Raw genomic sequence first — 16,326 nt, forward strand, 5'->3', positions numbered from 1 at the left:
ACAGATAAGAGCATCTATAGGTTAACGTGGCATATCTAACGATAGAAGCGACATACCCCCATAAGTTAGGTATTTTTAGAAACAGCATTCCTCTAGGTTTTTATATGTGGTATAGTTTTTCTCTAAATGTAGCTGCCGTCATACAGATCACCCTAAAACGCAGCAATATTTTTTCCTGAAACACCATTACAGTCACAAAGTCAGAAGTGAATTTGACAAAATTACTCCACTAAAAATATTCAAATGAACCCAAACCCTGAGTAAAACGATACCCTGCACGTATGGGTGCACCTAAAGACACAGCCTCCAAACACCCCAAAACAGGGGGAAATTTTAGCTGAAAAGTATGGGGCTGCACTCTAAGTGCGCGATCGAACGATTAAATCCTTCGAATCGAACGATTCGAAGGATTTTAATCCAACGATCGAAGGAATATCCTTCGATCAAAAATTCTTAGGCAAGCCTATGGGGACCTTCCCCATAGGCTAACATTGAGTTCGGTAGCTTTTAGCTGCCGAACTAGGGGGTCGAAGTTTTTTTGAAAGAGACAGTACTTCGACTATCGAATGGTCGAATAGTCGAACGATTTTTAGTTCGAATCGTTCGATTCGTAGTCGTAGCCGTAGTCGAAGGTCGAAGTAGCCCATTCGATGGTCGAAGTAGCCCAAAAAACACTTCGAAATTCGAAGTTTTTTTACTTCGAATCCTTCACTCGAGCTTCATGAATCGGCCACTAAATGTATGGGTGCAACTAAAGACACAACAGCTAAATTTGAGGCTGTGCTCTAAGTGCCCACCTTGCAGTTTTTCAGTCTAAATACCCTCCTTACCTGTGAAATACCCCCCCACAAACTATATATTCCTTGAACGTGCACACCTGCAGATATTTAGTGGCGCCATCCTTGCATTCCTTCTTGCAGAATTGGATGCAGTTCTTTGTAAAATGTTATAGTTTGTCTTGAAATGAAGATTAAAAAAAATCCTCAAAATTAGATTTCTCTTCAAAACCCCAAAGACAAGTAACAAAAACATACTGAATAGTTACTGAATATTCCACTTACCATTATCTGTTTAGTGGAACATCTTCTGTTTCATCTGTACTGTATGTCCTTTGGCAAGGCTGCTTTTATCTTTATTTTTTTTTTACTTTTAGAACTAACTTTTAGAACTAGAAAACTAGAACTAGAAAATCTACACAATTAAAGAAAAAAAAACATTTATATATATATATATATATATCACTATATATATTTATACTGTGAGAAACACAAGTGCCTTCTGTAACTGCACTGAAAGGTGAGCATTTGAGATGCCAACAATAAGGGCAGAGATGCACGTGGAGATTTGGGGAGATTTAGCCACCCGTCGACAAAGAGCCTTTTCTCTGGGCGACTAATCTCCCCGAACTGCCTTCCTGCCAGCTAGAATCTAAATCGCGGCAGGATGGCACTTGGAACGCTTCATTTTCCAAGGTTGGCAGAAACTTTGGGCGACTTTGGAAAACGAATGGTTCCGATTGCCATTCCACCGGCGATTTAGATTCTAGCCAGCGCTGGGCAACTAATTTCCTTGAACCTCCACATGTGTCTCTGCCCTAAAGCTTGAGGCATTAGATAAAGAGGTGAAATCAACTTATGGATTTACCAAAAAAAAGTCTAATCATGCTCCCAACCAGGATTCTGCAAAAAAAAAAAAAGCTAAATGTTTACAAAAGTAAAAAATATATATTGTCCAGTAGTAAAGAATCTGCACTGAAAGCTGATGAGTTTTCAGTTCAATCAAGTGTCCTGTTTCTCTCCAACCATCTCAGCCATGCATTCAGTACAGTACTAACTACGATCCATAATAAAGACAAAGACTACAATTAGCCTTTTGAAATGCAAACTGTTCCCATCTTTCAGCAAACCATAACTTTCTTTGCCAACTGCAAACAAAAAGCTGGCAAAGATCACTACAAAAAAAGCCGAAGCCCATAATTATTAAAATTCTAGGGAGACCTAACACAATGTTGCCCCAAAATACCGATATATTGATCAACTGCACTCAGAGGAGAGCTTATGAGGTGTCAGTAAAAAAATTTTTTTGTGGCTTCAGAGAGATGACATCATCAGCAGGCAAGAAGAAATTATCTCAGAGTCATAACGCACCACAATTTTTAGGCCCCCTTGTCCTTCACCTAACACCTCACTTGTTTTCCCCCTAGTGCTACCTCTAACCATAGGAACAGTTTAGGTAAAAGAAAATACCAAATTAACCACAACATAAAATGCTAGGAGTGCCCTGAATATAAGTATACAATCAGTACACAACAATCTACACAACAATCTACAGGGACGCCATGAGAAATCACGGGGCCCGTACAACAAAATTTTCAGGGCCCCCCTGGGCCCCGCCCACCTCGCCCCCCAAGCCCCACCCCAGATCCTGCCCACTCCACACCCATAGACATCAGTGCTAAAAAAGGTAACCCCCCCACACACACAAGTTATAAAAAGCTATTGATTGTCAAGCCCCCTTATAAGTTAAAAAAACATTGGCGCCAGGGCCATTTTTTTTGCAAAATGGTGACCGGGCCCCCCTTACAAGTAAAAAAAAAAATTAATGGCCTAGGCCCCCCCCAGGTTATAAAAAGCCAATGGTGATCAGGGGCCCCCCCTGCAAGTAAAAAAAAGAAATTGATAGCTTGGGCCCCACCCCACAAGTTATAAAAAGCCATTGGTGATCTGGGCCCCCCCCCTGCAAGTAAAAAAAATTGATGGCCTAGCCCCCCCCACAGGTTATAAAAAGCCATTGGTGATCAGGGGCCCCCTGCAAGTTAAAAAAAAGAAATTGATAGCCTGGGCCCCCCCACAAGTTATAAAAGCCATTGGTGATCTGGGGCCCCCCCTGCAAGTAAAAAAAATTGATGGCCTAGCCCCTCCCCCACAGGTTATAAAAAGCCATTGGTGATCAGGGGCCCCCTGCAAGTTAAAAAAAATAAATTGATAGCCTGGGCCCCCCCACAAGTTATAAAAAGCCATTGGTGATCTGGGGCCCCCCCTGCAAGTAAAAGAAAATTGATGGCCAGGACCCAACCCCCCCCCCCCACAGGTTATAAAAAGCCATTGGTGATCAGGGGCCCCCCTGCAAGTAAAAAAAAGAAATTGATAGTCTGGCCCCCCCCCCCCCACAAGTTATAAAAAGCCATTGGTGATCAGGGGCCCTCCTGCAAGTAAAAAAAAAAAAATTTAGCTAGATATCCCCAAATTTTAAAAAAAAATACTTGCCAGGGCTTTGTGTGTAAGGGGGGGGGGCAACCATGCTCACTTCCTTGATTTCAGCTCAGCATGCTGCCAGTAGGACACTGCAGCTCTGTGCACGGAAGCTTTTCCAAATTAAAGGGGTTGTTCACCTTCAAACAACTAGTTGGTTTCAGATAGATCACCAAAAATAACGACTTTTTCCAATTACTTTCTATTTCCTATGTGTGACGGTTTTTCTAATATTGAATTGTAAAGTGTAATTTCTCTCCTTCTGAAGCAGCTCTGGGAGGGGGGGTTGCCGATCCTGTAAGCTGTTCTAAATTGATACATTTAGTTGATACATTTGTTATCTTTGTCCCTGCTGAGCAGAAGCTCTGGGTTTCATTACAGGCAGCTGTTATAACTGATACAATTGTTGCTAATACTCCAGAGATGCTGCTGAGAAATGTATCAACTTAATGTTGCAAAATTGTAACAGTTTAGAGTCTGCGCCTGAATTACTGAGCTGCCAGACTCAAACACCAGAGACACGAACATTCAACTTTAAGCTTAGATTTTGGGAAAAACGTAAAAAATAAATAATAGAAAGTAATTGAAAAAAGTCTTTTTTTCTGGGGAACAATCTAAAAACAACTGAATTGAAAAAAGTGTTTGGAAGGTGAACAACCCCTTTAAGATTTCCTGTACCCTCATGGTCCTTTAAAAATAAGTCCCGGTAAAGCTGTACAGGGATTGGACAGGGGGATGCAATCCCAATGCAGATTTACCGGGACTTATTCTTAATGGACCAAGAGGGTACAGGAAATCTTAATTGGGAAAAGCTTCCGTGCACAGAGCTGCATTGTCCTACTGGCAACACGCTGAGCTGAAATCAAGTAAGTGAGCTGGTCGGGCCCCCCCTTCGACAGAAAATCCTGCGGGCCCGGTACAATTGTCCCCCCTGATGGCGGCCCTGAGGGTGGGACATGGAAGACCGTTTCTATGGCTATGAGATCTCTTGGTTTCTCATTCATTTTAGTAGGTATAAATAATATTCTTTAAGCTGGCCATAGACGCAAAGATCCTATCCTACGTATCAATGTACGATCGGACTTCCCCATCTCCCGACCTGCCACTAACCATTCAGATCAAATAAAGTACAGAAGAACAGATCAGCCAATGTTCTGCCCCTGACAGCAATCGTACGAAAGTTATGTCCGACAAAAGCTAGTGACAGTCTCCCTCTGAAAATCGTACAATCGGCAATACATGCAGAGATATTACCCGCAGTCGACAGAAATCTTTTAACCTGTCCGATCGACCAAACGACCCGCAAAAATGTCGGGACTCTCCTCACACAGTCCGAAAATCGGAAACTTTGGTCCGTTTGAACCATAGTTACATTCAATTTCCATTAGTACACATTATACCACAGCTACTAGTTTATTGAGCATTAAAATTAAAATAGCAACCAGGTTCCTTCTCGCTTTGAACTGCACTAATATAAGCATTTTCATAGAGCTAACGCGCTATCTAGCGGCCTTCGCTGATAAGACCGGCTATCTCCTCCCAAAATGCACCGGGCGTGTGCGCAGCGAACTACATTTCCATGGGTTCTTTGCGGCAGGTGTGGCTGGAGCCCTGTACACGGATGTGAGATTATAGGAACTTTTTGAGGCCGGTACAGGAAGTGAAGCGGCGCGAGTGGGACCAGGAAGTGGCCAAGAGACGGTGAGATTGGCTGCCGGGGGTCTCATTTTATTTTGAGCGTTTGTCCCTCAAGTGTATTTGTGGTGAAAGGAGTTGCGCAGTTACAGATGTGTAGGAACTGGACTTCGGTATCAAGGAAAATCTATTTTTATAGAGAGCACATTTAGGGGCGGTGTCTAGTGGTGGGGGGCACTTTAAGTAAGAAGGAGTGTCTGGGGACGGTACTATTATCCCTGTATATTGGGGGGGGGGGGGTTAATAGGGGAATTGAAAAAGGTGTGTGGTTACTGTAAGGAGGGAGAAGCTGTTGAGCCTCTGTTAATGTTGGATTTGGGGGTCTTTCTGTTTATTTGGTGGTGGGGGTCCGTTGTTAATGGCATTGATAAATCCAGGATGTTGTTTTACTTTGTTGAAATATCACTTCTAAATGTGGAAAACTGGCCTGTCTCAGTTGGGACTCTTGTATGTGAAATAGTCACCTCCCTGCCCCTTCCTAGATCAAGAGCTTAGATTCATTGCCTATTTTTACTTTTGACTTTGGATCAAATCCCCATTATTAATATGAATATATTTTTCAACATTAAACATCGAAAGTAACTTTTTCCCTTATGTAATGCTTCAAGGTAACGGCTATTGAAAGCCATATTTGCGCCTGTCTGTTTTAGCCTTTCCGCTTCTGGCAAAAAACAGCCGATAAACAAGACCCACAAATGTAAGCTTGTGGCTGCTGCTACATGGTTTACAGGGACAGAGCCAGAGAATGAGTCATGGGGATTGGGTTTAAGTCTGTCTGTGGCAGGGTTGAGGACCATATTAAAGTCACCTGCCCATATTTTAGGAATTTGGCCAAATTCAGATACCTTTAGTACGATTTCGTTTAGCAGTTGCATATCTGCTGGGGGTGGAAGATAGGTATTGACTATGATGTAGGATGTTCCCCAAATTTGGTCTTGGAGTATTAAGTATCTGCTGAATCTATCAGTAGTAAGGCCTTTGATTTGGAAGTTAAGGGATTTTCGTATAAGGATGGCCACTCCCCTGGAGTAGGTGGAGTATTCAGATGTATTGTGATGTAGGCAATTTGGGGTAGCCCCAGGGCTCTGGCTCTTCTGGGTTGAGCTGTATGTTGGAGTGGTGATGTGTGTGTACCGAGCCCAGGGCATCCCCAATGCCCACCTCCATTTTGGTACCGTAGGTGCTATGTGACCCTTGAGACAAAGTTAAGAAAGGAAAGGTAGAAAGAAGTTAGACAAAGAAAATATAATTCCCAACAAAGCATTCCCCCCTCCCTGTATCCTCCCCCAACCTGAAGATACATTTATCCCAAAACTTAATAACCAACTAGGGTAAGATCTGAGATAAGTCCAGGCAATGTCTAGTCCAGAGATCTGAACCATATAAGAGTTTAACACCCTCTTTGGATTTATTTGTGAGGACCGATGAATAGACAGTCTTGGAGTTCCTTTGCCTCTGTTCCTGCTAAGTGGCCAGTGTGGGGGATCACTATTATTTGGCCACAGTAGCATGGTGTTAGAGTATTGAGTGCCTGATAAAAAGTGGTGTTCATAAACTGACTTTGCTTCCCCCTTAGGCAGGGTGGCTTTACATGGACAAATAGGTGGTTGTTCATATGTGACTTGTCTACAGCTAGCTTTAGCCCTTTTAGAGTGACTGTGCAATTTTATGTTCCTCAGGGGAGGCACTACAGACACAATCATGGCACATGTATTTGTGTAAGGGTGTACTGTCTCTATGTGGCCCATTGATCAAAATTAATACCATTAACCAGTGTCAGGCTTTTGGCTGTGGGTTGTTAATGCCAGAGTGTCATTAATGGGCCAACTGGTAGCTCATGTGATGCCAGTGCTATACTGTACCAGACTGAGGTCAGGGGTCCTCCTTTGGTCTTTTTACTTGGGTGAGGCGGAATTCAAGGTGATTACGTCGTGGGCTCCGTGGCAGAGATGGTCTGTAGTCCAGCCAGTCAGTAACCGCGTCAGGCTTTTCGTCCAAAAACGGGTTTGTTGCCGTCTAGAACATTGAGCTTAGCAGGGAACATAATTGAATATTCAAGGCCCAGGTCCCTAAGCCTGCATTTGACTCCTTGATATGAGCTCCTTTTCTTTTGGACTGTAGTGGAGTAGTCCGGATAGAGTGACATTCTGGCCCCTTCATACAGTATATCTTCTTTATCACGTGCTGCTCTGAGGCCTGCGTCCCTATAACGGTATTTTAGTAGTTTAATGAGAAAGGCCCTGGGAGGCGCACCTGGAGGAAGGGGCCGTGTGGGAACCCTTTGCGCCCGTTCAACAACGAATTGTGTTGAGAAGTTTCATGTCCCAATGTGTCTCTAAGCCACTTCTCAGCAAAGAGCTCCGGTTGGGGGCCTTCAGTGCGTTCGGGAAGCCCTATTATCCTGACATTTCACCGCTTCTGCCTGTTCTCCAAATCATTGATTCGGTCAACTGCTGCTTGCAGAATTTCCTTTATTTGAGATATATCCCCTGGGACCCTCACTGTGCGGACCTGCAGCCCCCTCATGGTCTGCATATCTTGCTTAATGAGCTAGAGATCCACCTTTAGCTCCTCTAGCTTAGATGTGAATTGTGGCGGCGAGGGTGGTCTGACACTGCCTAATGACCATCATTTAGTCCGCTGGAGTGGGGACAGATGTCAGTTCAGTTTCTTGTTTTAGCGGTGGTAAGGGAGACTGCTCCGAGGAGCATGGGGAGTCGGCGCCATCTTGTTGAACTACACGCGCATACTGTTTAAGTTGTGTGGAGGCGTCTGACTTGTTTCTTTGCATATTCCTACCCATCTCCGGTTGTCACTGCTACAGCAAGACAGTTCTTTGCCAGGCCACCCACAGAAAAGCCTTAATCCTCCATGCACACAATCATTTTCATTCATGTTCGAAGTTCAGTGGGTATTATGCATTCTACCTTGAGGCAACACACACATTATTTGATCTAAAACTGCCGTATGGGTCACTTTCACAGGAGTCAGGATAATAACTGAATTCAGGAGTGATTGGGCATGCTCACTTTTCCCTGTGTTGGGGATTTATGGCACTCCCATAGGGCAGACTTAGATCTTGTGTTGCTAAATATCTGCTGCATGCTGTACCCCAGTGTGTAAGTAGCCCAAAAGCTTATCTTTGAATCAGTTGGAGGGCTTTTACAAGCCTGTGAGGATGCATACAATGTGTATATTAAATGTCTAGGATCACTAATACTGCAGAATTGTGTGTATATGTTATTCAGATTTTACAAGGCTTCCTATTTGTGATCTACAGTTGACAGCATCCTCAAAACTGAAATTTGTCAGGGTGTGCAGGGGGCTGTATTTAAACAATAGGATACAATACAATATTCAAATGTGCAAATACTACCATGCCTTATGATAAAAGGGGTCCAGCAAACTTGTTGTAGATTTAGATGTGAGTACTGCAGTAAGGAACAGACACTCAAAGAAGACAAACTTCCACCAGACAGTATGTTTAAAGTGAAAATAGCACTATATATCCTATTTATATGTTCTATATATCTATATGTCTTATACTATTTTTAAATAATCATAGTAATCTTAGAATTGTCTTTCACTTGTGTATTTTTTTACGTATTTCTATGGCACTGTGTCACTTTAAACTGAACTGAGGTGTACCAATATGGCGTTACTTAAATTCAGTTATGGAGTACCAACATGGCTCCTAAAAAGAGTCAAGGTTGTAACCTTAATCCACAACCATAGAAACTGAATAGTGATTGGTGCACCTGGGTAAAACGTTTGGATTGGTTAATTGGTGCATTTTTGTTTAAATATTTGAGGCATGGCTCTGTTAAGATAACCTATGATTAAGTGTTTATGACACAAACCGCGAAAAGCTGTGGACACAAACTCTTTTCACTTTGAACATACTACCTGGTGGGAGTTTGCCTTATTTGAGTGCCTGCTCCAAAGATTTTTCATATTGTCCGCTCCCTGTGCTGAGGGCTTAGGGCGGTGCACCTGGGCCTCTTCCTTGATGTGGTGAGTAATCACTTTCTACCTGGAGACCCTAAACCTCAGATTTATTACTGCAGTAGGGAAGACAGACTCAACACCCCACCTTTCTCATTAGATTATGTCTTTTTACAAAAGTTTTTATAGTAGCAGCAGATTATTTTTTATTAGATCTAAGAGCTCATTTTAACAGTATAATAGTTTGTTTAGTTAGTGCATACTGTATGTTGCATATCCACTGTAAGCAGACTAAAATATTATTTATTATGGTTGTCTGGTACTGCAAACTCACTTTCCTGTGGTCTGCGATTGTTACGCTTTCATTCTTGGCAATGTAGCAGTATGTACTGCATTGTGAATGCATATATTGTGTAAACATCTCTCTACAAGCAAGAGTTATAATCAGGATCCCAGCCCAAGAACACAAGGCATAGTGTGGCATCCATATGTGTAATATAATGTCACTGTCACCATAACACATGAATACTGTAAATATTAATAGTCACTGATGAGGCTGCTCGCCTCATCACAGCCCACATCTATTGACTTTTTTTTTGTAAATTGCCTGTTTCCAGACAACAATTGTCTGACAAGGCATTGCAAGCTATCCATATAGAAGGAAGTGGGTGTTTGGGATTTTTCAAAACATGGTGCTCAAATCCTTCCTAGTTGCTTTGTTTGTCAACAACCATAGTAACCGCTTTGTTTGTGTTTTGGATACCAGGCACTGTGCTATACAGCTGGCAATTGCATTCACAAATCTACCCCTGGTATGCAGAATTAAGGTGGCCATATACGGGATGATAAATCAGCAGTTTATTGGTCTGTGTATGGTGCCAGCCGAAGGGCCTGTTTAACCGATATGTAGTTGACAATCAGCTAGATATTGATTAGGCAGGTTTGATTTTTCTATCAGATGAGGCCTGGATTTGCACATTAATATGCTCCTCGTACCAATGGCCCACATTGACAGCAGTATGATCCGATTGTTGGCCTGTAGGCCAAACAAGTGGATCCGGCGATATTGCCCAATTCAAGGTGGACATAGTGGTGAAAGATGACAAAACACTTGAATCTTTTGATATGTATGACCACTTTAAAAGGATAACATTTTTTTCAAAATGAATCAGTTAATAGTGCTGCTCCAGCAGAATTTTGCGCTGAAATCCATTTCTCAAAAGAGCAAACAGATTTTTTTATATTCAATTTTGAAATCTGACATGGGGCTAGACATATTGTCAATTTCCCAGCTGCCCCAAGTCATGTGACTTGTGCTCTGATAAACTTCAATCACTCTTTACTGCTATACTGAAAGTTGGCGTGATATCACCCCCTCCCTTCCCCCCCCCAGCAGCCAAACAAAAGAACAATGGGAAGGTAACCAGATAACCGCTCCCTAACACAAGATAACAGCTGCCTGGTAGATCTAAGAACAACACTCAATAGTAAAAGCCCATGTCCCACTGAGACACATTCAGTTACATTGAGAAGGAAAAACAGCAGCCTGCCAGAAAGCATTTCTCTCCTAAAGTGCAGGCACAAGTCGCATGACCAGGGGCAGCTGGGAAATTGACAAAATGTCTAGCCCCATGTCAGATTTCAAAATTGAATATAAAAAAATGTTTGCTCTTTTGAGAAATGGATTTCAGTGCAGAATTCTGCTGGAGTAGCACTATTAACTGATGCGTTTTGAAAAAAAAACATGTTTTCCGATGACAGGATCCCTTTAAGATTAACTCTGTTTCTTCTATATGCATATAAAGCCTTTACACAGAAAGACTATATTAACATATTTTGAAGACAAGGTTGGTGATTGATTGCTTCATTTGCATATCTAAAGCCAAGTCCTTACCTGGAGCAGTGTCTGTTACAGCTAGGAGCATATGCAGATTGGTTGCTTTGGGAATATCCAACGTGAATAACCAGTTGCTGGCAGACTGGGGGCTATGGATGTGGCATTTTGTCCATCACAGTGTTCTTATGGAGAACCACAGAACACCCATAGTGGCCTGTCTATGCTTCCCCCTTGAAAAGAAGTAGAAATGTTTTGCTTGTGATCTACATGCATTGTGCCAGAGAACAGCTGCTGCTATGTGGTCAAAGCCCCATATTATTTATAAATCTGTCCATGTTGTATATGGTAAACCTTTAACAAGAGTACAGCCCCATACACAGACCAGTAATATGATAGGATACTCTGAGTTGGCAGACAGCATAGGCCAACTTTACATTTAGTTTAATAAGGACTATTTTTGACAAGGTTGTGTACTAATTTTCCCTTTTTCACTTCTGTCAGGTACAGATTGACTACATGAAGAATGCAGACAATAAAGTGTGTTGTTGTTGGTGATGGAGCAGTTGGGAAAACCTGCCTCCTTATCAGTTATACCACCAATGCCTTTCCAGAGGAATATATTCCTACCGTATTTGACAATTACAGTGCCCAGATGACAGTGGATGGTAGAACGGTTAGCCTCAACTTATGGGACACAGCTGGCCAAGAAGAGTATGACCGCCTGCGAACCCTATCCTACCCTCAGACCAATGTCTTCATTATCTGCTTCTCTATCGGAAGCCCGTCTTCCCATGCCAATGTGCGGCACAAATGGCACCCGGAGGTTTCCCACCATTGCCCCAATGTGCCAATTTTACTTGTAGGTACCAAGCAAGATCTTCGAAATGATACAGAAACTATAAAGAAGTTAAAGGAGCAGAGTCTTGCACCCACAACACACCAGCAAGGTTCATCTCTTGCTAAACAGATAGGTGCCGTAAGGTATATGGAGTGCTCTGCTCTGCACCAGCAAGGCATAAGGCAAGTCTTTGAAGAAGCTGTCCGTGCGGTTTTTTATCCTGTGACAAAAAAAAATCCAAAGAAGTGCATCCTGCTATAGTAGTAACTGCTGGCCATCCAAATGCTGATAAAGATGAGTTTTTAGCACATTATTTTGGGTAATACCTCTTTTATCCTCAGTTTGCACTAACAGCTCATGATTGATATGGGTTGCATGGAGAAGAACCTGCTGCCTCTAGTTTTTCTGACAACGAATGTGCGAGCGAACTAATATAACGTATGAAGCAGTGGTTTGACCAGAACGCAAGTTGTACTGTACATGGATAACCTCAGAGAGCTTACATATGCCAGCCTTGCACTTCTGACTTTTTTGTTTGTATTTTTTTAATTCATCATTGCTGCCATAGACTGACTCCCTACTTCCTGTGGAACACTTACTAATATTTTTTACTGATTTCCTTACTTTTTCACTATTAAAGCTTAACAGTGCAATCTGTTCTATATTTGCAGAATGTGCTTCAGAAATTGAAATGCATTGTGCTTTACTATAAGTGACTGACATTTTGGACTAAAAAAACTATTCTGCTAGATCCCTCTTAAAATTGCTAACAAAGAAAACTGTAAACTTTCCCACCAAAGGAATGGCGTTTTTAGCCTGGATCCAAACACAAGCAAAACCCTGTTTTTCTCACGTGTTGTCTTAAAACTCAGGGCTTAATAGTTGTAAAACTGTTTTCTTTTGGGAAAAGGTAGACCTTTCCAGGATATCTGTCATTGGGAAAAAGAGGTTTTATTTATTGCACGGTTATTTATGCTGTTTACCATGCTGTCAATCTCATCATCTGAAGCTTTCAGAAGTCCGTTGTACAGGCATGGATTCTATTAGCCAGAATGCCTGGGTCCGGAGTTTTCCAGATAAGCAGTCTTTTCCATATGGAGCACCATGCCTTAAGGTTATTAAAGGTCAACTAAAAGTAGAATCACTGTGGGGACTGATTAATCATAGTTATTCTAGCTTTTTACTTACCAAAGGTTGGCACTCTTCTCAAATTGCACAGGCCTTGTGCACTACCATATTGTTTCTGTTTCGTAGGCATTGCCTGGGCCATTGAACAAGCAGTACAGAACTACTTTGCTGTTTCTGTTCATGTGATCTGCTTCAATAGGTGCTGGGTATGCTTTAAAACCAGAACAGTATGGCAAAAGGGGGAGTTTTACCTTGGGCAAATGAGTGCCCCATTTCTAAGCTTTCTGGATAATAGATCCCCATACCTGTAATCTCTCCATTATTGTTGACACAACACTATTTTATGAAGGAGCAATCTTCTGTTCCAGTGCTGTAGACATTATCTAGGGAATTGGCTGGTTATTAGGTATACCACCTTTTGGGGGTGGCTTTAAATGATGATGATGTATAAGAAATTCAGTTGAACTTTGGCCAAGCTGGCAGCCATACACCATTTTTGATGGACAACACCTTTCTAACTATATGTGCCCAGATATGCTGCTATTATCTCTCTGCTAGCGATGGGAAAGCAGCATTGTCTATTCTAAAAGTTACCCAACTTTGCTTTTTATAGACTTGCTAAAATGTAAAATATAATATATTTTTGGTACTACGCAACAAGGGTGTCTATGCTTCAGCACAGCCTTTAATTTCCACCATAGTCAATTTCCTTTAATAGAAGTTAGGGTTATTTTAGTGAGCTGCACCCTGAATAATTCCATGGTTATAGATGGGTCAGGTTTTAGTTATATTACTGCTTTAGCACAAACAAATCCAACAAAGCAGCCCATTCCCTAATTGTAAACATCAGAATATTTTATATCTGCCACGTTAAAGGGACAATATACCCCACTTTCTCTGTGTTCTTGTTAACATTCTGCTGAACATCTAGGCAGAGGTTACTCCCTGCACAAGGCTTATTTATTTTCATATTTATATTTATGTGAAAGATACCATATTGCATTAAATATTTTACAAAGACTAACCTGAACCAAACATGTCTCCAACGTGGGAGTATCAAGGTTTTACTTGGCAAGAAAAGCAATTCTCAGCTTTAAAATCAGTAACTGAACAGTCTGTCTTTTTAACATTACCGTATAAAGGGAGCAAAACAACCTACATTTGTAGAATTCATTTGTTTGGCTCATTTACTAAAGTGCAACTGTGATAGCAGAGCAATATCTGGCTACTCAAGAGCCTAGTCTTGTAAAAATAGCAAGGTTATTCCTTCGTTTGCTGTTGATTTTTGCCTAGGGGCAGCATTTTTTTTTTTAAAAGAGGGCTGAACTGGTTTATAGATTTACAAGATTGCAGCTAGTAACATTCAGGGATATATGTGAAGCTAGTTAAGGAGTATGTCATATTAATCTCTGAGCATATATGATACCATTTTAAAGGAGTGTTTAAAAAAGAAACTAGAAATACTCATGTTCTAGGCTTCGTACCAGCCTAAGTACACCACAGCCCTTTAGCAGTAAATCACTGTACCTCCAAAGGTGCCCCTAATAGGGTTAGGCTGCTATCAATTACTTTGTCTAGGAAACAACTCATAATATACATGACAGCATTACTAAAGAGTTGTGCCATGAAAATCTGGATAGGCAAAAGTACCCTAGCACAAAGGGGACAAAGCGCAAAGGGAGCTAGACTGTTTTCAGCTGGGCTGGCAGCTTAACAATCCTTCCATGGGCTAATTACAAGTGAAACCAGTACTCTGGATTGTGGAAGGACTGCACCTCCTCCAGTCCAGTGTGAATGATACAACAGAAAAGGATCCTTTTATTGTGTCACAACACCTTAGCGTTTCTATGTATTTTCATAAGAACGTGTCAGTGTCCCTTTAAATACAGTTACAGTGGTGTGAAAAACTATTTGCCCCCTTCCTGATTTCTTATTCTTTTGCATGTTTGTCACACTTAAATGTTTCTGCTCATCAAAAACCGTTAACTATTAGTCAAAGATAACATAATTGAACACAAAATGCAGTTTTTAAATGAAGGTTTACATTATTAAGGGAAAAAAAAAACTCCAAATCTACATGGGCCTGTGTGAAAAAGTGATTGCCCCCCTTGTTAAAAAATAACTTAACTGTGGTTTATCACACCTGAGTTCAATTTCAAAGGTTATAAAGCCATTTCTAAAGCTTTGGGACTCCAGCGAACCACAGTGAGAGCCATTATCCACAAATGGCAAAAACATGGAACAGTGGTGAACCTTCCCAGGAGTGGCCGGCCGACCAAAATTACCCCAAGAGCGCAGAGACAACTCATCCGAGAGGCCACAAAAGTCCCCAGGACAACATCTAAAGAACTGCAGGCCTCACTTGCCTCAATTAAGGTCAGTGTTCACGACTCCACCATAAGAAAGAGACTGGGCAAAAACGGCCTGAATGGCAGATTTCCAAGGCGCAAACCACTTTTAAGCAAAAAGAACATTAAGGCTTGTCTCAATTTTGCTAAAAAACATCTCAATGATTGCCAAGACTTTTGGGAAAATACCTTGTGGACCGACGAGACAAAAGTTGATCTTTTTGGAAGGTGCGCGTCCCGTTACATCTGGCGTAAAAGTAACACAGCATTTCAGAAAAAGAACATCATACCAACAGTAAAATGTGGTGGTAGTGTGATGGTCTGGGGTTGTTTTGCTGCTTCAGGACCTGGAAGACTTGCTGTGATAGATGGAACCATGAATTCTACTGTCTACCAAAAAATCCTGAAGGAGAATGTCCGGCCATCTGTTCGTCAACTCAAGCTGAAGCGATCTTGGGTGCTGCAGCAGGACAATGACCCAAAACACACCAGCAAATCCACCTCTGAATGGCTGAAGAAAAACAAAATGAAGACTTTGGAGTGGCCTAGTCAAAGTCCTGACCTGAATCCTATTGAGATGTTGTGGCATGACCTTAAAAAGGCGGTTCATGCAAGAAAACCCTCAAATAAAGCTGAATTACAACAATTCTGCAAAGATGAGTGGGCCAAAATTCCTCCAGAGCGCTGTAAAAGACTCGTTGCAAGTTATCGCAAACGCTGTATTGCAGTTATTGCTGCTAAGGGTGGCCCAACCAGTTATTAGGTTCAGGGGGCAATTACTTTTTCACACAGGTTTGGATTTCTTTTCTCCCTAAATAATAAAAACCCTCATTTAAAAACTGCATTTTGTGTTTACTTGTGTTATCTTTGACTAATAGTTAAATGTGTTTGATGATCAGAAACATTTTGTGTGACAAACATGCAAAAGAATAAGAAATCAGGAAGGGGGCAAATAGTTTTTCACACCACTGTATATGCCCCAGGGGTCAGAGCTGTAAAACACTCTAATTCTGTCAGCATATAAATGGCTTTACAGTTACTTGCAGCCTTTTGTTCCCATGGTGTGCTGATGGCAGTTGGAAAATAAACAAATCTGCTTACTAGGAAACAGGAAGGATTATACATTTTAATATAGGCATCCTGCTTACAAAATTTCATCAGCAATATTGTTTTATTTAAGCGATCCTATTGGTGGGACTCTGCATAGGAGTCCTATTTCATGGAGGTATGAGTGTTTTTAAGTGCACTTTCTGAGAGACGTTTTTGTTGGCCAGCTCAATCAAA

At 41.6% G+C, this 16,326-nt stretch overlaps 1 protein-coding gene across 6 annotated transcripts; it reads left to right on the forward strand.

Annotated features, from left to right (window-relative positions):
• The first annotated feature begins 3,994 nt into the window (after positions 1-3,994).
• On the forward strand, positions 3,995-13,848 carry rhog2.S (RHOG family member 2 S homeolog). Of its 6 annotated transcripts, NM_001096409.1 has the most exon segments (3): positions 4,940-4,952; positions 11,230-11,800; positions 11,803-12,707. In NM_001096409.1, coding segments are annotated over 2 exon segments (636 nt in total). In that variant the 5' UTR covers positions 4,940-4,952; positions 11,230-11,251; the 3' UTR covers positions 11,890-12,707.
• The last annotated feature ends 2,478 nt before the right edge of the window (positions 13,849-16,326 follow it).

Source organism: Xenopus laevis, chromosome 8S (genome assembly GCF_017654675.1).
Source record: "Xenopus laevis strain J_2021 chromosome 8S, Xenopus_laevis_v10.1, whole genome shotgun sequence".
Classification (NCBI taxonomy): Eukaryota; Metazoa; Chordata; class Amphibia; order Anura; family Pipidae; genus Xenopus; species Xenopus laevis.